The sequence below is a fragment of the Neoarius graeffei genome, chromosome 11, assembly GCF_027579695.1.
Source record: "Neoarius graeffei isolate fNeoGra1 chromosome 11, fNeoGra1.pri, whole genome shotgun sequence".
Classification (NCBI taxonomy): Eukaryota; Metazoa; Chordata; class Actinopteri; order Siluriformes; family Ariidae; genus Neoarius; species Neoarius graeffei.
The window spans coordinates 17,672,573-17,696,110 of NC_083579.1; the positions used below are offsets into that span (position 1 = coordinate 17,672,573).

The window sequence follows — 23,538 nt, forward strand, 5'->3', positions numbered from 1 at the left end:
TGGACGGAGCAGTGCCAGCGGGCTTTCTCTGAGGTAAAGGCTGCACTGTGTGGGGGGCCACTTTTGCACTCCCCTGACTTCTCTCTCCCCTTTTTGTTGCAGACGGATGCGTCGGACAGAGGGCTGGGGGCCGTTTTGTCCCAGCAGGTGGGGGGAGAGGACCGCCCAGTGTTGTACATCAGCCGGAAGCTGTCAGTGCGTGAGGGGCGCTACAGCACTATCGAGAAGGAGTGCCTGGCCATCAAGTGGGCGGTCCTCGCCCTCCGTTACTACCTGCTGGGGCGCTCTTTCACCCTCTGTTCGGACCACGCGCCCCTCCAGTGGCTCCACCGCATGAAGGATGCCAACGCGCGGATCACCCGTTGGTATCTGGCGCTCCAACCTTTCAACTTCAAGGTGGTCCACAGGCCGGGGGCGCAGATGGTCGTGGCGGACTTCCTCTCCCGTCAAGGGGGGGGGGAGTCGGCTGCGGGCCGGACGGGCGCCCGGCCTGAGTCGGGCGGTGGGGGTATGTGGCAGCGGGGGCGTGGTCAAGCACCGGTCTGTGACAGGAGGGCGGAGTTGGGAAAGGTAAGTGGCAGAATCGCTTCACCTGAGTGTCATTAACCTGTGTTTTGTGTGTTCTCCCCAGTAAACCGCCCTATTTAAGGAGGGAGAGCGAGAGCAGAGGGAGACCCGGACGAGACGCTGTGTGTGTGTGTGTGTGTGTGTGTGTGTGTGTGTGTGTGTCTCTCGCGCTATTTTGAAAACAGTATTGTAACCTGAAAAGTGTGGCAATAAAGCCGTTAGACAAACCTGATCTCTGTCCTGCCGTCCTCTGTGCTCCACCCACACGCGATTCTCGCTACAGTAATATTTTTGTCTCATTTGTTTAACTGGGGTCTCTTTATCTACTTTTAGGACTTGTGTGAAACGCTGATGTTGTTTTAGGTCATATTTATGCAGAAATATAGAAAATTCTAAAGGGTTCACAAACTCAAGTACTTCTGTAGTTCATGCTTTTGTTACCTCCAGGTTGGATTATGCAGTAGAAGGCAACAGGAAACCACTACTGTAAATGTTCCCCAGACACTTTGATGGCTGAAGCCATCAGAGCAGCCACATCACTGTAGTGATATGCCAAAACAGATGGAGGTTGGATTACTGTAATGCCTTACTGTCTGGATGTTCCAATAAGTGCATAAACAAGCTCCACTTAGTTCAAAATGCAGCAGCAAGAGTCCTTACTAGAACTAGAAGATATGCCCACATCACCCCTGTCTTATCCACACTGCATTGACTCCCAATCAAATTTCATATTGATTATAAAATACTACTATTGACCTTTAAAGCACTGCATAGTCTCATGCCCCAGTACCTGAGTGAATTTCTGGTCCTTTATGACCCACCATGCCTACTTAGATCAACAGGTGCAGGCTATCTGCTGGTACCTCATGTAGTGAAGGCTACATCAGGAGGCAGAGCCATTTCTTACAAAGCCACAGAGTTATGGAACAGCCTTCCAAGTAGTGTTTGGGACTCAGACACAGTCTCAGTGTTTTAGTCGAGGCTGAAAAAATATCTGTTTAGTCAAGCCTTTTGTTAATAGTTTTATTAGGTAAAGGAGTAGATCTGGAGGGTCCTCAGATACAGTGTGTTTTGATAAACTATGATGTATTGATGCTGTCATCCCCCCCCCCCCCCCCACTCACTCGGGTTTGTTGATTGTGTAGTGGCTGGCTGCTTTATGTCCCAGGGCACCCTCATGCCTGTATTACCTTCTGGCTCTCCCCTTTTAGTTATGCTGTCATAGTTAGTTTTGCCGGCATCCCTGCTTGCACTCAGCACAAAATGTATACTGTTCTTACTCACCAGGTGACATTGGGCATACCTAACAACCTGTGCTCCCCCCTGTCTGTCTCTCTGAGTTACATGTCAATCCTGAGATCGAAATGTTGACCTCTTCTGCTACAGTTAACCTGCTACCTTTAGGACTGCAGTTATGCACAATTTTGCACTCAAGTTTCCATCAATGAACAGTTTATAACTTCAACAAAACAGACTTCACGTTAAAACTAGAATGAATTTTCTGGTTACAGTTACACTTTGTGATTATATAGGACACCATTATAGAAGCAATTTATTTATCATCACATTGTCTGTTATCACCTAAATGAGAATGGGTTCCTTTTTGTGTCTGGTTCCTCTCAAGGTTTCTTGCTCATGTCATCTGAGGGAGTTTTTCCTTGCCACCTTCACCACAGGCTTGCTCATTGGGGCTAGATTAGGGATAAAATTAGCTCATGTTTAAAGTCTTTAAATTTCTGTAAAGCTACTTTGCAACAATGTCTATTGTTAAAAGCACTATAAAAATAAACTAGACTTGACAAGTCTTTCCAGCTCGTAGAGTATCCACCTTCGTCCAGATTCACTGAGGGGCCCCTGGCAGTCTTTCTTTGCCAATTTCACCACCATGTTCAATGGGAGGGCAAAAAGGGTTGCCATGATTTCGCATCCTGTGATTACACCCATTTCCAGTTGGTGCCAGTCAGATGACACTGTTTTATAAGGGACATTCAAGCTGAACTTGCTGTAATAGTCCAGGATGAGGTCTTTCACCTTATGGGGTACATGGTATTTCTCCAGTGTCATTTCAACTAGTTTGTCGGGCCAAATCTAGCCACAACACAGTCAGGTCTCCTGACACCCATGTGTTCCAGGCAACTTGGGACTTCTGGAATGCCTCCCTTGTGCAGTGATGTGTCAATGCAACTATTCCTCAGTAGGAAGTAAGAGATTCATTTTCTGACAATGCTGAAGACGTTTTTGCTGTCAACATTTAGCATGGAGATGATCCAAAATTGGTTGATGTTCTCCAATTTCGCCTCTTTGGGTATGCAACCACCTTCAGCAGGCTTCCATGCCTCAGCAATCTTTCATCTCTGGTAGATCACCTTCAGGGCCCTCCAAATGGAGTGGTGCAGCTTTGCACAGTTCTTATAGACCTAGAAAGGAACTCCACTGGGGTCTGGGGCTGAACCTGTTCTTGATCTCTTGACCATTTCTTCTATTTCATTCAGGCAGACCTCCTTAAAGTTGGCATCTGCTGCTAGTTTAGGTGGTGTTATCAGCATGTCACATGGACCCAAGGTGTGGTCTCTCAGGGTCACTGAGTGCACTTGGGGAGGTCATTGTTGGTGTCTATGGGGTTGTCCACTTCTGGCCAAGCAGCTGCTTGGCATGCTTGATGGGATTGGCAAGTAATGATGCCTTCTTTCTTCATCTCTCTCTTTGCCACCTCTTGTGCCCTTCCACTTTAACCAGTACCTGGAGTTCTGTCAAAGCATACCTCTCAAATTCTCCTGCAGACCTCTCAACTACCTCAGTTGTCATCTCTCCAGCTGTCCTCGGTCTCTCTACTGTCACCACTCTTTTTGAAGGCATCATCCAGTCAGTTCCTGGGTGACATTGGAACCACCAGAATAGTTCAGCTGAAGAATAAAACTTCTGATGCACAAACTTCGACAAATCCCCAGTTAATTAGCTATCAATATAACATACTTATCCTCTGAGGTTTCCAGATTTTTCTTAAGTAATTATTTTGCATTTTACTTTTTGTATATTCTCTACTTTCACATACGGTACCCATAACACCTTGCACCTTAGGGGGTAACCAGGCTGTATATTTGTTTACTAAGTCAGATAACCTCAGTCATTTCTTCAAATTCACATGGGGGAAAAACAACTTTTGCTGTGCACCAACTTGTTCAAATAACCATAAAAGGAATTCTGATTTAAAAAGTTTTATAGAATACCTAAAGAAGCTAAGCATTGAAAAGCATGGGTATACAGAATTTGCCATCAAAATTTTACACCAACAGACAACACGTGACTGTGTTCTGCACACTTCAGTGGTGCAGTAAAGTCTGATGAGCCAAGTCACAAAGCCTATAACCCCTCTGTCTTTGTGTTTAGTCATGAAAAGTGCAAAAACCAAAAAATAAGGACAAGTCAAAGAACTGAAACTGACAAGTTTATTGAAGGATCAACTCCCAAAACAAAGCACAAATGATGCAGTAAGCTTAAATGTACTTCCATTTTTAGTGTTTCTGTTGGTAGATTGAATGTAGTATTTGACCCTGTAGTCCTAACAGCTTCCTCTAACAGCACAAAGATTGTTATAATCTGGTAGCATATGAGCTCTAGGAAAATCAGAGTGAAGGAAATCAAAATCAACTTACAACATAAATTTGACAATTCTGCTGTGTTTACAGTATTTACTTGACTAAGTGAATTCCATGCTTGTATTCCCATGGATTAAGCATTTTTTTTTTTTACAGCTTTCTCATTATAACCAGCACCCAGCAAAAACTATTTCACTGTGGTGTAGGTACATTCCACTGTCTCTTTGAGAAACTACATTTCCCATCAGCCCACTTCCACGTTGACCTGCGTCACGCCGGGGCGGGATCACCACCACGTCCTCGCTGAAAGCATAAGACAAAGGGAAATGCTCCGCCCTTCCTCTTTCCGTCTCTGGACCGGTGGTCTTCAGACACAAAGAGACTGCTCGCTTCGCGGGCAAACCCGAAAACACCTCTTTCTTGCAAGATCCATCCTTCAGCGCGATTTCTTTCTTACCCTTGGCCAAGGTAAACTCCAGAGTCGCGCGATCTTTAAACTCAACCTGAGTTACAACCGGTTTATTCGTGTTAGAAGTGACGTCACGACTGCCGCTCAAACACAGTTTTTAATTAAAAGTTGGAAGCAACTGGATTCCTTCTGACTAAAAAGCGCTGTGCATATGTGGCAGATCACAGAATCCAGGGACACATGTCGGCTGAAACGAATCCGAGATAATCGCAAAAGAAGCATTTTTTTTTCGAAATTTGTGATTTTTGTTTTTTTCCCATCATGTGCAAGTTGAGATCTTGAAGAATGCAATCAGTATTTCAGATAATAGATTGTTTTGTTGGAAAAGCATACATTTTTTGTTGCAAATTGTCTCGTTTTTGTCAGGACTGTAGCCTGCTGGGGGGTGTGGGTAAATTACCATATGGGCCATTCATATGAAGATTTAAGTATTTTTTTTTTTCCCGCGAATCAGCTGTATGATGCGGGCTGAGCGCATGGCTACTTAACCTGCATACAGGCGTGTGATTTCACTATGGAATGAGTTACTAAACAGAGCGCAGAGGAGCAAACACCGCGAAGCAAACAGACACTCGGTATTTACATCGGAGATAACCATTTCTAGCAAAAACAAAAACGCAACCTCGTTTTCCAGATTGAATGGAATACTTGAATGATCGGATGATACACGGACCATTCTAGGACTACATTATTCCATCGGAGGCATTGGTGTGTGCAAGGCGCCGTTTCTCTTTCTGATGGGGTAAGTTTATTAATCTAAGGCTGTGTGGTTATTTTTGCATGTAACGGAGAGTGTTGTGGTTTGGTTAAGCCTAGGTCACAACCGGACGTACGATTTTTTGGCCGTGTGATTTTTGGCGTTTCCCAAATCGCTGCGTTTTTTTTTTGTTCACGGAGAAAGACGCGCGTTGGCCGTAAGTTTGTCTTGCAACCTGAAAAAAACGTAAGCGCCCGTAGAGTTTGTTTGACATGACAAAGAACCTCTGCAGCCGGTCTACAGCTCGAAAATCAGCACATCACACGCGCGCTCTCGTGCTTTTCACACGCGCACTCTCGTGCGTTTCATGCGCGCTCTCCGTGTGTTTCTTGCGTTTTTTGCATGTAGACCGGCCGTAGTAGCGCGGTATGGCCGGTTGTGACCGAGGCTTTACATGAAACTAGTGTTGTGTTAGTTGTGTCATCATCGTGCTATCTTTCTTTCTTACGGTGTGAGTAATTTTTCAACCACAAAACGTTAAAGTATACTTTAGGACTTATTTTTGTACTTCATAATTGTGTTGGGCATACTTTGCATGGAAGGAAAATTGATGTGGTGAGCTTTGTTTACATGAAAGTAGTATCGTGCTAGCTCGTAGGGGGTAGGGCTTTCCTTAATGTCATGCAAATGAGCACCATTATGTGCCCGCCCTACACCCAGAGTAGCTGAGATGGAAAACTTTGAGGGCGATTTTCTCCCTTTTCTGTTTTAAGAAGTATACACTTTCAAAAGGCCACACATTCTTCAAATATTGTCAGATCTCCACATGGAAGGCATCATTGGAAAGCTTAGAAACTGTACTTTCTGAATCTGTCAATAACTCAAAATGCCCCCGGGCCGACATGTGTCCCTGGATTCTGTGATCTGCCACATATTATTCTGATCAGAGACTTTTCCTCACGAACGCTGAAGTTCGGACCAAGAATCCTCTGCCTTCACGGAAACGACCCAAGTGATCCGCTGGACCAGAAAGCTCTCTACGCCTTCATCACGAGCGACTCACGTGCTCCAACGGCGAATATCTCTTCATACCTTGCTGAAGAATATTGAGTAAGATTTTGGCATTTGGGCATAATTAAGCTAGTCTTAGGAATTAGCTTTATGAAGTAGTGTGAATTTAAACTCAAACTGTTTAATTGTGTACACTGTTAAACACGTAGCATGTTGAATTGATTAATTGTTCTATGTTCTTTCAATTGATAGGCTGTGCATGCTTTTCTTTACTACTAACATATTTAGTTCTCTTATTATACATTTTGACCTTATCAAGATTTAAGGGGATTTGGTAATGTTATAAGTAGGTAGAATTCCTTTATCTCAAGGCAAACCACGAGGATTCACCTTTCCCCAACACCTCAGATAACATTCCAAACTTTATAGCCTCTCTCACACACACACACACACACACACGCTCTTACACATCTACATACTCAAGTATATGACCATATCATCATATTTGTATATATCTGCTGACATTATTCATTTTATTTTTATCTTTGTTATAATAAATTCATTTATTAAACAAACTGTTTTATTTGTGTTCCAATAAATATCTTTGAAGTCACCCAATCTCTCAAAGAATTCAAAAGTGTGCATATAAGTTATGTAATATGGTAAGCGATCAATAATAATTTGGAATATACCATAATTTAGATGTTTGGTAATTTATTATTAAGCACCAGGATTAATGGTATGATTCACTTGAATGATTCACTACTTTGAATGATTCACTGATTCACTTTGAATGATTCAAATGAGACTGATTCATTTTAATTATTAACCTTCAAATTTAATGAGACTGATTTAATGAGATCACTTAATAATTACCAAATGCACCTACAGTGGATTCTTCTATAATCAGTGTTGATCTTTCGAAGCTCTTCTGCCAATCTTTTAACTTCTGCAGGTAAGTAATTATTAGAATACCTGTGTTGACAAATGAAGAAGGCTGCTGACTGTCACCCAAAGTAGAGATGTTCAAAGCATTCAATACGATATTTACAAGCACTTTTTTTTACCAATTGATTTCTCAAAGTCCACAGAAAAGGCTTTGCAGATTTCTTTAAGCTTTGGTTTAGTTAGTTATGACACTTCTTTGAAGGTTTTAGGGAGATTTAAATTTGAAAGATTACTGTCAGTGTGCGATGCTATGTTGTTTTAGTTTGTTTATATTTTGGTTACCCCCCCAAGGTGCAAAGTCTTATGGATAATGTGAAAGAGTCAATTGGGCTCTGACAGTTATTCATGCCACAACTTAAAACCATGAGATACTAAACAGAGGTCATGAATTTGGAATATGTACAGCCTGGAGCACATTTTATATAATGCTTTTAATTAGTTATTTTGATTTGACAAATTATACAATATTCCGAATGTTTTTGTTAATTCACTCTACCCTGTAAAGAAACGCCACGGTTTAAAGGACATGCTGAGTGAACTTGCATCATCTACACTTAAAGCTTACATTAAGTTAATTCATACTTTAGAGCAGGGGTGTCAAACTCAGGCCCGCGGGCCAATTTTGGCCTGTGAGGTACTTAAATTTGGCCCGCGAGGTCATAAACAGATCCGTATTATAGCTGGCCTGCCGCGTATTCTATACAGCGCATCCGTATTGGAGCTGGCGCGCCAGTGTTCTATTCAGCACATCAGCAGCGCGGCCCATCGCTGCATCGGCGCTACATACTATACATTCAGCGTATCATGCCGATAACACTCCAAATCCCAAAATGCCTTGCATTGTTATTGCCGCCTTTTCTGTTCACAAACAAATTCGTATCCATGCAACCAGACAAACTTTCCTTGAAAATGGCGAAGCGAAAGATTGATAATCGGACTTTTCAAGATAGGTGGGAGAACAATTACATGTTAATATTATTTAAGGAAAAACCTATTTGCTTGCTGTGTGGATTTACCATGGCTGTCACTAAAGAGTACAATTTAAGACGGCACTACGAAACTAAACATGAAGACAAATACAAGAATCTGGATGCAAAACTCAAGCTACAAAAGGTAGAGGAGTTGAAAACAAGTTTGCTTTCAAGACAAACTATGTTTATCCAAGCAAAGTCACGAAGCGATGCTGCTGTCAAAGCTAGTTTTACTGTTGCACAAGACATCGCTATATCAGCCCGACCCTTTACAGAGGGAGAGTCTGTTAAAAACTGCATGGTGAAAAAGTGTGTAATATCGTGTGCCCAGAAAAAAAACAAGCGTTTCAAAACGTAAGCCTCAGCAGAAACACCATAGCTGAGCGTACATGTGAGCTCGCCACCAACCTGCCAAGAGCAGCTGGTGGAAAAGGGGAAAGACTTCATGGCATATTCCCTTGCTGTGGATGAGAGCAGTGACATAAGTGACACTGCGCACCTGCCAATCTTCGTCCGTGGAGTGGACTCTAATCTGTGCGTTACGGAGGAACTTTTGGGAATAAAGTCGATGCACAGCACAACCACGGGGAAGGACATTTTTGAAGAGGTGGCCAAGTGTGTTAATGAAATCGGGCTATCTTGGGAGAAGCTCGTGTCACTGACCACAGATGGTGCGCCAGCGATGTGCGGACAGAGGAGCGGGCTGGTGGGCCGGGTTAGGGAGAGAATGCAGGAGCATGCAGCAGGTGAGCTTACTGTGTACCACTGCATCATACACCAGGAAGCATTGTGCGGGAAAAGCATGCGAATGGAGCATGTGTTGAGCACCGTGACGAGCGTGGTGAACCTCATAAGGGCCAAAGGACTGAATCATCGTCAATTCAAGTCCTTCCTTGATGAAACTGGCTCTGAATACACAGACGTGCCCTACCACACTGACGTGAGATGGCTAAGTCGAGGGAAAGTTTTGAACAGGTTTCTTGAGCTGCATGAGGAAATCTGCCAGTTTTTGGAGAGCAAAGGAAAAGACACCACAGGCCTCAGGGACAAAAAATTTCTGTGTGAGCTGGCATTTTTGTGTGACATCCTGAAACACCTTAATGCGCTCAACCTGCAGCTTCAGGGGCGTGGCCACGTCATCACAGATATGTACGCTGCTGTCAAGGCTTTCAGGACCAAGTTGCGCCTGTGGGAGACTCAGCTGCTGGGCAGAAATATGGGCCACTTTCCGTGCTGCCAAGCAATACAACACCAGATCTCGCCTGCCATGGTGCCAACCGCACAGTTTGCTGAAAAACTCAGCTTACTCAGCGTCGAGTTTACCCGACGATTTGCCGATTTTGAAGCCCAGAAATACAGATTTCAACTGCTCAATAATCCGTTTACGGTTGACATCGAAAGCTCACCAACCAACATTCAAATGGAATTGATTGAACTCCAAAGTAGTGACGTGCTCAAGTCAAAGTATGACACTGTGGGTGCCACAGAGTTTCCACGTTTCCTCCCCGAAACAATGCCACGACTTCGTGAGCAAGCTGCTCAAACGCTCTCTATGTTCGGCAGCACATATCTGTGCGAGCAACTGTTCTCTTTGATGAAGATGAACAAAACGCCACTCAAGAGTCGCCTCTCAGATGAGCGCCTTCACTCGATTCTGAGGATTTCCTCAGCTCAGAGCTTAACCCCAGACATTGATATGCTCGCATCTAAGAAGAGAAGCCAAGTATCTGGCTCGAACCAATGCGAGTAGCCCATGTCAGACCATATAGCAAAGATTGGTTTTCCATGAACTGTTAATAATTGAATGATTTTCATTGAAGGCACTTATTATAATTTTGGTTGTTGGCCTGCAAAAAAAAGTTTTTTTTAATTAAATGTAGGTAGTCTATTGGATTTCTTTGGTACAAACAGAAATGCATTTGTTTTATTTCACATTTTATTTCTTGTTTGTTTACAGTGGTTTATTCAATAAAAAATTAATTATTCAATAAATATTGAGTTTGGCCTGCGACTTAGTCCCAGTTCTTAATTTTGGCCCCCTGTGAATTTGAGTTTGACACCCCTTCTTTAGAGTATTTTGCTACTCTGTTGTCTTGCAGAATCTTAATTTTTAATGTTTATTTATTCATGCACAGCTGCACATGATGCAATGCTCGATGTATGTACTTTGATGCCTAAAAGATGAATATATATTTGTATACGATTTGACTAGATATGACTTGAAAGTTGACCAGTTAGGAGAAGACAAGAACTTGCCTCTGGACTGTGTACCTCTAATCCAATTTATAAGGAAATTGATAAACATCATTCAAGCGCAAAACATACAAAGAAGAAAATTTCACAATTGTGGAACCATCTCATCTCATTATCTCTAGCCGCTTTATCCTGTTCTACAGGGTCGCAGGCAAGCTGGAGCCTATCCCAGCTGACTACGGGCGAAAGGCAGGGTACACCCTGGACAAGTCGCCAGGTCATCACAGGGCTGACACAGACACCCATTTACACTCACATTCACACCTATGGTCAATTTAGAGTCACCAGTTAACCTAACCAGCATGTCTTTGGACTGTGGGGGAAACCGGAGCACCCGGAGGAAACCCACGCGGACATGGGGAGAACATGCAAACTCCGCACAGAAAGGCCCTCACCAGCCACGGGGCTTGAACCCGGACCTTCTTGCTGTGAGGCAACAGTGCTAACCACTACACCACCATGCCACCCCAATTGTGGAACCAATTTAATATAATGTATATTGATAAGAGATCATTGCAGTTTGTTTCATTCTTAAAGCAGATACGCATAACCTTCTCATCTCATCTCATTATCTCTAGCCGCTTTATCCTTCTACAGGGTCGCAGGCAAGCTGGAGCCTATCCCAGCTGACTACGGGCGAAAGGCGGGGTACACCCTGGACAAGTCGCCAGGTCATCACAGGGCTGACACATAGACACAGACAACCATTCATACTCACATTCACACCTACGGTCAATTTAGAGTCACCAGTTAACCTAACCTGCATGTCTTTGGACTGTGGGGGAAACCGGAGCACCCGGAGGAAACCCACGCGGACACGGGGAGAACATGCAAACTCCACACAGAAAGGCCCACGCCGGCCCCGGGGCTCGAACCCAGGACCTTCTTGCTGTGAGGCGACAGCGCTAACCACTACACCACCGTGCCGCCCCGCATAACCTTTATTTTTAAATTAATTTCCGAGTGGATAGAATCTCAGAAATTGACTCTTGACTCTTCTTTGCTGCATAAATGGAAATAAAAAAGATATACATTTTTGAGAGTTAAAATCGACTGCAAAGTTGGCATTTCAGCTTCCCCGCTGAGCTAGCCATGGCTGAGTGCATGATGTCACTGTGGTAACCGGTTTTAAGGCCGAGACCTTTTACAGCTATAGACAAAAGTCATATAAATAAAAGTTTATGGTGAAAGTAAGAAATACCGTTACCGACTTGCTCAACTAAGACTGATTTGACTTCACTGATTGTGGATTGACTCTCATTAAAACAGGATAGGTGTTATGACTTATGCAACATACATGTACATGCATGTATTTTCATTGATAAAACGTAAAAGGCTAATTAAATAAATCAGATGAACTGAGACAATCACATTCTGAAGCAAATTAAATAATCTCATACCGATAACTTAAACACACAATACAAGTTACAGTAAGCCCTCAGTATTCGCGGGGGTTAGGGACCGAACATGGCCGCGAATAAGCCAAAATCATGAATACTTGTAAACCCCCCCCCCATAAAACTGCTCACAAATGCTTATTTTGATGTCTAAAACACTCCCTATACCCTAGGCTATGATCCCAAACACTTTAGATACACTTCTCACCAATTTGTAGACAGTTTTCGAAAATATGTATGACAGTATACGACACCCTAGTCCGTATCGTAGGCTTAACTTTAGGCTAATATAGTACCGACAACTGTCTCCGTGTCGTAGACTAACTATGAATGTAAATACCCGGTACTTGTATTTAAAACATTTCACACTCTAATACGATACTAATAATGCAATAGAACTTCCATTACCTTAAATAAAATTCTATTAATCCAAGTGAAAACATCATAACAAATGTACAGTAAATAACTATGTGAACTAACAACACGTACGTATGCCATAATGTAGCTACATGTACTACAATGTTTGGGCAATAGATGGTGTTACCGTAGTTTACGGTTACGTTTTCTTTAAACGAAAGTGTACGTAAACAGTAAAGAAAACTGCTGTGCAGTCTGATGATGATGAATGATGATGATGACGACGAATAATGATGACTGTACAGCAGAGGCGTTACATCTACTCAGGGGCCTCCTCCTCCTCTTCGGGGTCTTCAGGAGGCTTTTCAGGGGTTTTCTTTATGGGGTTGAAGAACATGGTTATGGGAAGCTGCTGTTGGTGTTTCTTTAGGGTGTTGAAGAGCTGCTTATATGGTTCGATGGCAGAATCAATTGTATTGCCACACTTGATGTAGCGATCCATATAAGGGTCCCATGACATCAACATGTCCTTCACCTCCCTCACGTGCCAAAGGATCTGCGACAAGCGGTCCAGAGACAGACCCTCATCCTCTGGCTCGTCTTCGTCGCCGTCTTCATCTTCACTGGCTGACTCGGTCAGCTCCTCCAAATCCTGGTCTGTCAGGGGGTCACAGTGGGCATCGATCAGGGTCCTGACTTCTTCCTCAGTGATGTCATCGAAGCCTTCTCCTCCCAAGTGCTGCGCCAAGATGACGGCCCTATTAATGGCTGAGTGCTGAATTTCAGAAGGAGAGAAGCCCTCATAATCGTTGACAACCTCTGGCCACAACTTCTTCCAGCAGGAGTTAAGGGTCTGTTTCTTCATATCCTTAAGGGCTTGACCGATGATGGTGAGGCAGGTGGCGATGGTGAGCTTCTTCCAGTAGTCCTTAAGGGTGAAGTCACTGTTAGCATCCATCTCACTAACAAGATGCTGGAGGGCGTTACGGGTGTAGAGAGCCTTAAAGGCTTGGATCACGCCCTGGTCCATCGGCTGAAGGAGTGAAGTTGTGTTGGGAGGGAGGAACTCAATCTTGACACCATCATAGTACAAGTCAGCAGGATGCCCCCCGGCGTTATCGAGGAGAAGAAGAACTTTGAATTCCAAGCCTAGATCGTTCAGGTACTCCTTCACTTGAGGAATGAAACTCTGCATGAACCAATTGGACGTCAACACTTTCATCACCCATGCCTTCTTGTTGTGCATTCCATACACAGGCAGAGCGTTTTTATTTTTGTTCATCAACGCTCGGGGGTTTGCTGACTTGTAGATCAGGCCAAGCTTCAACATGTGACCAGCAGCATTGCCACACATGAGGAGTGTGATCCTGTCTTTCTGCGCCTTAAAGCCAGGGGCACGGGCTTCTTCCTTCATGATGTACGTCCGGGAGGGCATCTTCTTCCAGTACAGCCCAGTTTCATCCATATTGAAAACCTGCTCTGGGCGGTAGCCTCCATCCCTGATGATCTTCCTCCACTTCTCAGGGTATTTTGCAGCCTCCTCGGTGTCTGTGGATGCCTTCTCCCCGTGAAGGACGGCACTTGTCAGTCCATACCGTTCTTGAAACCGGTAGAACCACCCCTTGCTAGCCAGGAAACCCTTAGATGGTGACGATGATGATGACGATGATGGTCCTGCCTCTTCTTCTGTCTCTTCCTCTTCGATGCTCACTTCTTCGGCTCCACCTTCAGGGGCGTATTGGCTATAGAAGGTTCATGCCTTCTCCCGGATAACATTGTTATCTAGGGGGATATTCTTCTTCCGACAGTCGGAGATCCATAAGGCCAAGGCTGACTCCATCCTGACGATGGCCTTATCCCTGACCGTAGACACGACCTTCGCACTGCTTTGGAAGCTGATAGACACGGTCTTCCTGATCTCTTGCTCCTTCTTCTTTATGTAGCGCACGGTACTCTTGTTGATGCCGTAGTGACGAGCCACTGCTGCAAAACTCTTCCCTTCCTTTAGCATATCGAGAAGTCCTACCTTCTCCTGCAGCATCATTACCTTCTTCTGGCGCTTAGGTTCCTTGGCAGGAGCCTTAGAAGATGCACAGCGTTTAGGAGCCATTGTAGGGCATAAAAATTATTCAAAAATACCAAGAACGCACAACACGTGAACAAGTCTGAACTACGGGAACCACGAGACTGTACTGTACTGTACAATGCGCTCATTTGTATCAGCCAATGAGCAGCAGCCCGCCATTCAAACTTCAGCCAATAGCAAGCGAGCATTCGGCTCCGAGAATGTAGCAGTGCATAAACGTTTGCAGTGCGTAAACGTTCGATATGTTTGTCGCAAATGACCGCGAATCGCTGAGATTTCCGCGAATGTATAGGAGATATGTTCTATATAAAATCCCGCGAATGTGAATTTGCGAATACTGAACTGCGAATAGGCGGGGGTCTACTGTACATGTATTAATCTAAATGCAGTTAAATGACATGTTTTTGTTTTTTTTATCCAAATGAGAGTTGGAGCTTACCCGTCTGTGTTCTCGCTTCTTGAAGGCCAATCTTGTGGCCAACTGTTTTGAAACAATCTGACTTTCAGTTGTTCGTTCAGTTCTCCGTTCATTCACTTCTTCCACATAAGGGCGAGATGGCAGCAATATCAAGTTTAGAAATAAGACGGCTGGTCCACTCATTCTCTATTTTGTCCATACAGAGTACTCCGCCATTACTGCTCAACTCAGGTAATTACTAAAACCTGGGACGGAATGAGACATCACTGGTTTTAACAACAACCACAAGGAGGTCACTGCCCGAGCGACAGGTCATGTCCCGTTCCATCCCAGGTTTTTGCAACAACCCTCGGCTCACTCCGGGAGGACTGGTGCAACTGAACTTTGCTTTTTAAAAACATAAATAAAAGAAATACTTTCCTCTTCTTGTAGTTTTCTTTTTCTTTAATTGTTGATATTGCACCCTCTTTCAATACGGGCTTATAGCCAACACTCCTCAACAGATCAGAGGGTCTTGTACGAGTCCTCAGTAAAATGTGCAGAGCAGAGGAGAGACCACTTCATAGGCGCCCAATTTGCCCATAAACTTCTCGCAAAACGTGTTCAAATCTTTGCAGTTTGAACATTCTTGGGTCATGAATGCAACGTAAATCCACCTTCTGTCATGTTGCTGGTGGGTACAGCAACACATCTACATGGCATGGTGATAAACTGGCTCAAAATGGAGGATCGGAGTCACAGTCAGCTCTGTGTTTTAGTATAGCAGAAATGGCGATGAGACCAATAGACTTCCTGGTGTGATGTTACGGACGTCAAGGTCATTTACTCAGATCGCTCCCTATATAAATCACTTTAATCATAAAAATTACTATATTAGATTTATTGTTAATGCTTAAAACCATTCCTGTGCCATTCTTGAGGTCTCAAGGCATTTATAAACGAAAGTGAGGCCATGGCTCTGTGTATATGCTTTAAGGTTTTTACAGCTGTTTTAGATAATAATGGGATTATTGACAACGAACAATCATGCATCATGTTATGATACTGTACATTTATTTGGCACAACTGTGCAGAGTGGAATATCATAGCAGATCATTTAGGAACCAGTGGAATTGTTGATCATTTTTGTGATGCATACAGTGCCCTCCATAATTATTGGCACCCCTTGCTAAGACGTGTTAAAAGTCTTAAAATAAATTCAATTTTTATTGCAGAAGCATAATCTCACACTGAAAATTGTAGAAAAATGTAACCCTTAACTCAAGTGAATTTTTAAAAAAATAATAAATATTTTTCATAAAATCACCTGTTCCACAATTATTGGCACCCATAATTCCTAGAAAATAAACGTAATTGAAGCATTTCTGTCATTTCTACTGGAGTTTATAAAGTTGATCAGAGTATCTAGGAACCTTTAAATAGCAATTCATCACATCCTGTTTCCCTGGGGTATAAATATGATGTGACACAGAGGCCTATTTCTCTTATCCATTCTTCAACATGGGAAAGACAAGAGAACACACCATTCAAGTAAGGCAGATGTGTGTCAACCTTCATAAGTCAGGCAATGGCTACAAGAAAATAGCCACTTGCCTACACCTGCCCATATCTACAGTCAGAGGAATCATCAAGAAGTTTAAAACAACTGGAACAGTGGCAAACAAGCCTGGACGAGGATGCAAGTTTATCTTGCCACCGCACACAGTGAGGAGGATGGTAAGAGAAGTAAAAAGTTCTCCAAACCTCACTGTTAGAGAATTGCATCAAAGAGTCGCATCTTGGGGTCACAAAGTCTCCATAACAACCATCAGGTGCTATCTACATGCCAACAAGCTGTTTGGGAAGCATGCACGGAAAAAGCCTTTTCTCACTTACAAACAAACGTAAACGTCTGGAGTTTGCTAAGCGGTACTGGGACTTCAACTGGGACCATGTGCTTTGGTCAGATGAGACCAAGATAGAGTTTTTTGGCAACACTCTAAGTGGGTCTGGCATAACACAAAAGATGAGTATGCGGAAAAGCACCTCACGCCCACTATGAAGTATGGGGGAGGATCGGTGATGCCGTGGGCCTGTTTCTCTTCCAAAAGCCTCGGGAACCTTGTTAGGGTGCATGGCATCATGAACTCTTTGAAATACCAGGACATTTTAAATCAAAATCTGATGGCCTCTGCCCAAAAGCTGAAAATGGGCTGTCACTGGGTCTTTCAGCAAGATAATAACCCTAAACATGTGGCGAAATCTACACAAAAATGGTTCACCAGACACAAAATCAAGCTCCTCCCATGGCCATCTCAGCCCCCAGACCTCAACCCAATTGAAAACATGTGGGGTGAGCTGAAGAGGAGAGTGCATAGGAGAGGATCCAGGACTCTGGATGATTTAGAGAGATTGTGCAAAGAGGAATGGTCGAAGATCCCGCTCTCTGTATTCTCCCATCTTGTGAAATGTTATAGGAGAATATTAAGTGCTGTCTTGTTGGCAAAAGGGGGTTGTACAAAGTATTAAGATCAGGGGTGCCAATAATTGTGGTACACATGATTTCATGTAAAAGGATTTCTTAATGTAGGATTTTTTTCCCCACTGAATAAATGCACTTGAATTAAAGGTTGGATTTTTCTCTTTTTTTGCATTGTTGTCCTATATTATTAAAAAAATTTAATTTATTAGAAACCTAAGAACATATCTTAACAATGGGTGCCAGTTGTGGAGGGTGCTGTACATGTGCCAATATTGTATGGCACAAAAGTCTGAAATTCAGGAGAAGATGGTAGATTTTAGTTGGACAGTTGATTCCTCCAGAACAATTGGCTTGGCCATTGTGTTACACCAATGCACATCGCAAAATGAATAGCTTTTCTTAAAAGCAAAATTTGTGATCATAATTTGAGGTTGCAGGAGTTCTTTGGAAACTGGGTTATTTGGAAAGCTTTTGTGAAACATCATTATATGAAGCACCATCACAAATGATTGGGTCCTTCAGTAAGGATGTGAACACTAAACATTCCAAGCAAATTGTTCATTTGTACACACCCGACTCCAAAAGCGTACTCTTATTTCTGCCAATAAAACATCAGTTTAAGATCGCATTTCACTTGGAATCAACCTCTACAGACAAGTCTGGTCTGATCGTCTCCGCTATATCTACTTCTGAATCAAACTATAGTGGAAGCTCTTAAAGGGGACACCGTATACACTTGTCAATTATTTTATATTATTCCCGATAATGTTTTTGTAAAGTCTGAGGAGTTTGTCTTTTTTTATTGAAAAAAAATGCCTTTGTTCTATTTTTGCATGCTGTTTTAGCATGGTATGAAAACCCTGTAGGATAAGACAGGCTGATTTTGCTGCTATGCCTTTAAATATTACTGTAAATATATAAATGGCCACACTGTGATTGGTGAGCATCTTTAAATCTAAACCCTCTCAGCCACATGCAAGGAATACTGAAGGGACTTTTGGCTCATTTCAGGGAGTCAGATCATTGGTTCAGGTCACCAATAAGATCTGACTCTTTCCACTCCTCAGTAACTGCTTTCTCTCTGAAACCAGACATTTTGGAATATTTGGACCAATGATCGTTCATACTTGCAAGCCATCGCATATACTGTATAAATTGTACTCTTCCTTCCATCTAACAAAATGGCATTATTTTTGCATTATGTGTACTTTCACAAATATGTTCATTAGTATTTCCATGGCTGTTGCATTTCTTGAAAATTCAGCTGGAGTTAGCAAGGTCATTAATAAGATAATTTTAAAATTCCAGCTACTTTCATGAAAGTTTAGCACAGTTTAGGCTTTCATACGGAATTGTGTGAGAGAGAGAATATATTCAAATATTCAAAGATTTTTTTTTATTGTCAATTCACTATATATCCAGGACATTTAGGAGAATCGAAATGCTGCTTCTCTCTCACCTTACTTGTAAAAACAGACAAAGATTACAAAAAAAATGTACAAAATAGCAGGTAGTGCAAATACAGTACAATATCTAACAGAGAAGGTGCTAAGAAGAGCAGCTTATGAGGTGTATACAGTGGTGCTTGAAAGTTTGTGAACCCTTTAGAATTTTCTATATTTCTGCATAAACATGACCTAAAACATCATCAGATTTTCACACAAGTCCTGTAAGTAGATAAAGAGAGGCCAGTTAAACAAATGAGACAAAATTATTATACTTGGTCATTTATTTATTGAGGAAAATGATCCAATATTACATATCTGTGAGTGGCAAAAGTATGTGAACCTTTGCTTTCAGTATTTGGTGTGACCCCCTTCTGCAGCAATAACTGCAACTAAATGTTTCTGGTAACTGTTGACCAGTCCTGCACACCGGCTTGGAGGAATTTTAGCCCATTCCTCCGTACAGAACAGCTTCAACTCTGGGATGTTGGGGGGTTTCCTCACATGAACTTCTCGCTTCAGGTCCTTCCACAACATTTTGATTGGATTAAGGTCAGGACTTTGACTTGGCCATTCCAAAACATTAGCTTTATTCTTCTTTAAATATTCTTTGGTAGAACGACTTGTGTGCTTAGGGTCGTTGTCTTTCTGCATGACCCACCTTCTCTTGAGATTCAGTTCATGGACAGATGTCCTGACATTTTCCTTTAGAATTCGCTGGTATAATTCAGAATTCATTGTTTCATCAATGATGGCAAGCTGTCCTGGCCCAGATGCAGCAAAACAGGCCCAAACCATGATACTACTACCACCATGTTTCATAGACAGGATAAGGTTCTTATGCTGGAATGGAGTGTTTTCCTTTCTCCAAACATAATGCTTCTCATTTAAACCAAAAAGTTCTATTTTGGTCTCATCCGTCCACAAAACATTTTTCCAATAGCGTTCTGGCTTGTCCACGTTAACTTTAGCAAACTGCAGACGAGCAGCAATGTTCTTTTTGGAGAGCAGTGGCTTTCTCCTTGCAATCCTGCCATGCACACCATTGTTGTTCAGTGTTCTCCTGATGGTGGACTCATGAACGTTAACATTAGCCAATGTGAGAGAGGCCTTCAGTTGCTTAGAAGTTACCCTGGGGTCCTGTGACCTCGCTGACTATTACATGCCTTGCTCTTGGAGTGATCTTTGTTGGTTGACCAGCCCTGGGGAGGGTAACAAGGGTCTTGAATTTCCTCCATTTGTACACAATCTGTCTGACTGTGGATTGGTGGAGTCCAAACTCTTTAGAGGTGGTTTTGTAACCTTTTCCAGCCTGATGAGCATCAACAACACTTTTTCTGTGGTCCGCAGAAATCTCCTTTGTTCGTGCCATGATACACTTCCACAAACATGTGTTGTGATGATCAGACTTTGATAGATCCCTGTTCTTTAAATAAAACAGGGTGCCCACTCACACCTGATTGTCATCCCATTGATTGAAAACACCTGACTCTAATTTCACCTTCAAATCAACTGCTAATCCTAGAGGTTCACATACTTTTGCCACTCACAGATATGCAAAATTGGACCATTTTCCTCAATAAATAAATGACCAAGTATAATATTTTTGTCTCATTTGTTTAACTGGGCTCTCTTTATCTACTTTTAGGACGTGTGTGAAAATCTGATGATGTTTTAGGTCATATTTATGCAGAAATATAGAAAATTCTAAAAGGTTCACAAACTTTCAAGCAGCACTGTATGAACAGTAGTGCAAATGAGTAATAGCAGCAGATACAGCAGTAACGCAGATGTTTGTAGTGTGATGTGCAAACAGATGAGAGAGTTTCTTGTGTGAATGAATGTGTTACAGACCAGGGGTAGCTTCATCCACCAGGCCATCAGGATGCTGAACAGAGATCAGCATCCTGATGGCCTGGTGGATAAAGCTGTTCAGCAGTCTTGTGGAGCAGGCCCGGAGGCTCCGGTAACTTTTCCCTGAGGGCAGGAGGTTGAAGAGTGAGTGTGACGGGTGGGAGGTGTCACCAGCGATGCTGATGGCTCTGCGGGTGAGACGGGAGTGATAGATGTCCGTAAGGGAGGGCTGCAGGGTACCAGTGATCTTGCTGGCCATGTTCACTATGTGTTGCAGAGTCTTCCGGCAGGAGGCACTGCAGCCTCTGTACCACGCAGTGATGCAGCCAGCGAGGACACTCTCAATGGTGCCCCTGCAGAATGAGCACATGATAGGGGGTGGGACTCGTGCACTCCTCAGTTTGCGGAGGAAGTAGAGGTGAGTTTGAGCCTTCTTGGCCAGCGATGCGGTGTTGTTGGACCAGGAGAGGTTCTCAGCAATGTGCACCCCTAGGAATTTGGTCCTGCTCACGCTCTCCACTGCAGCACCATCAATGGTCAGAGGGGGATGCTTTGAGTGACCTCTCCTGAAGTTGACTACAATCTCTTTGGTCTTCTCCATGTTCAGGAAGAGATTGTTGTCTTTACTCCACTGGACCAGTTGGCTCACCTCATTCCTGTAGTTTGCTTCATCGTTGTTAGTGATGAGGCCCACCACAGTCATGTCATCCGCAAACTTGATGATGTGGTTGGTGCTGTAGATTGGTACACAGTCATGGGTCAGCAGGGTGAAGAGCAGCGGGCTGAGCACACACCCTTGTGGGGCCCTTGTGCTCAGTATGATGGTCCTGGAGGTGTTACTGCCGACCCGAACATTCTGTGGCCTCCCTGTAAGAAAGCCCAGCACCCAGTTACAAAGAGAGGTGTTGAGTCCCAAATGTTCAAGTTTTTGTATTAGCTGCTGGGGAATGATTGTGTCGAATGGCGAACTGTAATCCAAGAACATCATTCGCACATAGGTGTTCTTTGAGTCCAGGTGAGTGAGGGCTGGGTGGAAAGCAGCGGAGATAGTGCCCTCTATGGACCAGTTTGACCTATATGCAAACTGGAATATGGAAGATGGACACCCACCTACCTGCAGTTATCTAATCAGCCAATCCCTTGACAGCAGTACAATGCATAAAATCATGTAGCTACAAATCAAGAGCTTCAGTTAATGTTCACTACAAACATTAGAATGGGAAAAATCTCTGATTTCTGTGACTTTCACTGTGGCATGGGTAGTGCCAGATGGAGTGGTTTAAGCATTACAGAAACTGCTGATCTCCTGGGGTTTTCACACAATAGTCTCTCGAGTTTATACAGAATGGTGCAAAAAAAAAAAACCATTCAGTGAGTGACAGTTCTGTGGGTGGAAACATCTTGTTGATAAGAGAGGTGAGAGGAAAATGGCCAGATTGGTTCAAGCTGCCAGGAAGGATATAGCAACTTATACAGTTAGGTCCATAAATATTTGGACAGTGGCAACATTTTTCTAATTTTGGTTCTGTACATTACCACAATGAATTGTGAACAAAACAATTCAGATGCAGTTGAAGTTCAGACTTTCAGCTTTAATTCAGTGGATTGAACAAAATGATTGCATAAAAATGTGAGGAACTAAAGCATTTTTTAAAAAAAAAACAATCCCTTCATTTCAGGGGCTCAAAAGTAATTGTACAAATTAAAATAATTGTAAATAAAATGTTCATTTCTAATACTTGGTTGAAAACCCTTTATTGGCAATGACTACCTGAAGTCTTGAACTCATGGACATCACCAGACGCTGTGTTTCCTCCTTTTTAATGCTCTGCCAGGCCTTTACTGCAGCGGTTTTCAGTTGCTGTTTGTTTGTGGGCCTTTCTGTCTGAAGTTTAGTCTTTAACAAGTGAAATGCATGCTCAATTGGGTTGAGATCAGGTGACTGACTTGGCCATTCAAGAATATTCCACTTCTTTGCTTTTATAAACTCCTGGGTTGCTTTGGCTTTAGGTTTTGGGTCATTGTCCATCTGTATTATGAAACGCCGACCAATCAGTTTGGCTGCATTTGAGCACACAGTATGTCTCTGAATACCTCAGAATTCATCCAGCTGCTTCTGTCCTGTGTCACATCAATAAACACTAGTGACCCAGTGCCACTAGCAGCCATGCATGCCCAAGCCATCACACTGCCTCCATCGTGTTTTACAGATGATGTGGTATGCTTTGGATCATGAGCTGTACCATGCCTTCGCCATACTTTTTTCTTTCCATCCTTCTGGTAGAGGTTGATCTTGGTTTCATCTGTCCAAAGAATGTTCTTCCAGAACTGTGCTGGCTTTTTTAGATGTTTTTTAGCAAAGTCCAATCTAGCCTTTTTATTCTTGAGGCTTATGAGTGGCTTGCACCGTACAGTGAACCCTCTGTATTTACTTTCATACAGTCTTCTCTTTATGGTAGATTTGGATATTGATACGCCTACCTCCTGGAGAGTGTTGTTCACTTGGTTGGCTGTTGTGAAGGGGTTTCTCTTCACCATGGAAATTGTTCTGCGATCATCCACCACTGTTGTCTTCTGTGGGCGTCCAGGTCTTTTTGCATTGATGAGTTCACCAGTTCTTTCTTTCTTTCTCAGGATGTACCAAACTGTAGATTTTGCCACTCCTAATATTGTAGAAATTTCTCGGATGTTTTTTTTCTGTTTTGGCAGCTTAAAGATGGCTTGTTTCACCTGCATGGAGAGCTCCTTTGACCGCATGTTTTCTTCACAGCAAAATCTTCCAAATGCAAGCACCACCCCTCAAATCAACTCCAGGCCTTTTATCTGCTTAATTGAGAATGACATAACAAAGGAATTGCCCACACCTGCCCATGAAATAGCCTTTGAGTCAATTGTCCAATTACTTTTGGTCCCTTTAAAAACAGGGTGGCACATGTTAAGGAGCTGAAACTCCTAAACCCTTCATCCAATTTTAATGTGGATACCCTCAAATGAAAGCTGAAAGCCTG

General features: G+C 43.0%; 1 protein-coding gene and 1 pseudogene across 1 annotated transcript; one reads left to right on the plus strand and one right to left on the minus strand.

Annotated features, from left to right (window-relative positions):
* The first annotated feature begins 8,197 nt into the window (after window positions 1–8,197).
* Window positions 8,198–10,009, plus strand: LOC132893623 (general transcription factor II-I repeat domain-containing protein 2-like; annotated as a pseudogene).
* Window positions 10,010–12,585: 2,576 nt separating this feature from the next.
* Window positions 12,586–14,277, minus strand: LOC132893624 (tigger transposable element-derived protein 1-like). Its single transcript, XM_060932771.1, has 2 exons — window positions 14,073–14,277; window positions 12,586–13,991 (listed from the first exon to the last, which is right to left on the minus strand). The coding sequence occupies exons 1-2, from the start codon at window positions 14,275–14,277 to the stop codon at window positions 12,586–12,588; spliced, it is 1,611 nt and encodes a 536-aa protein (XP_060788754.1).
* Window positions 14,278–23,538: the final 9,261 nt, after the last annotated feature.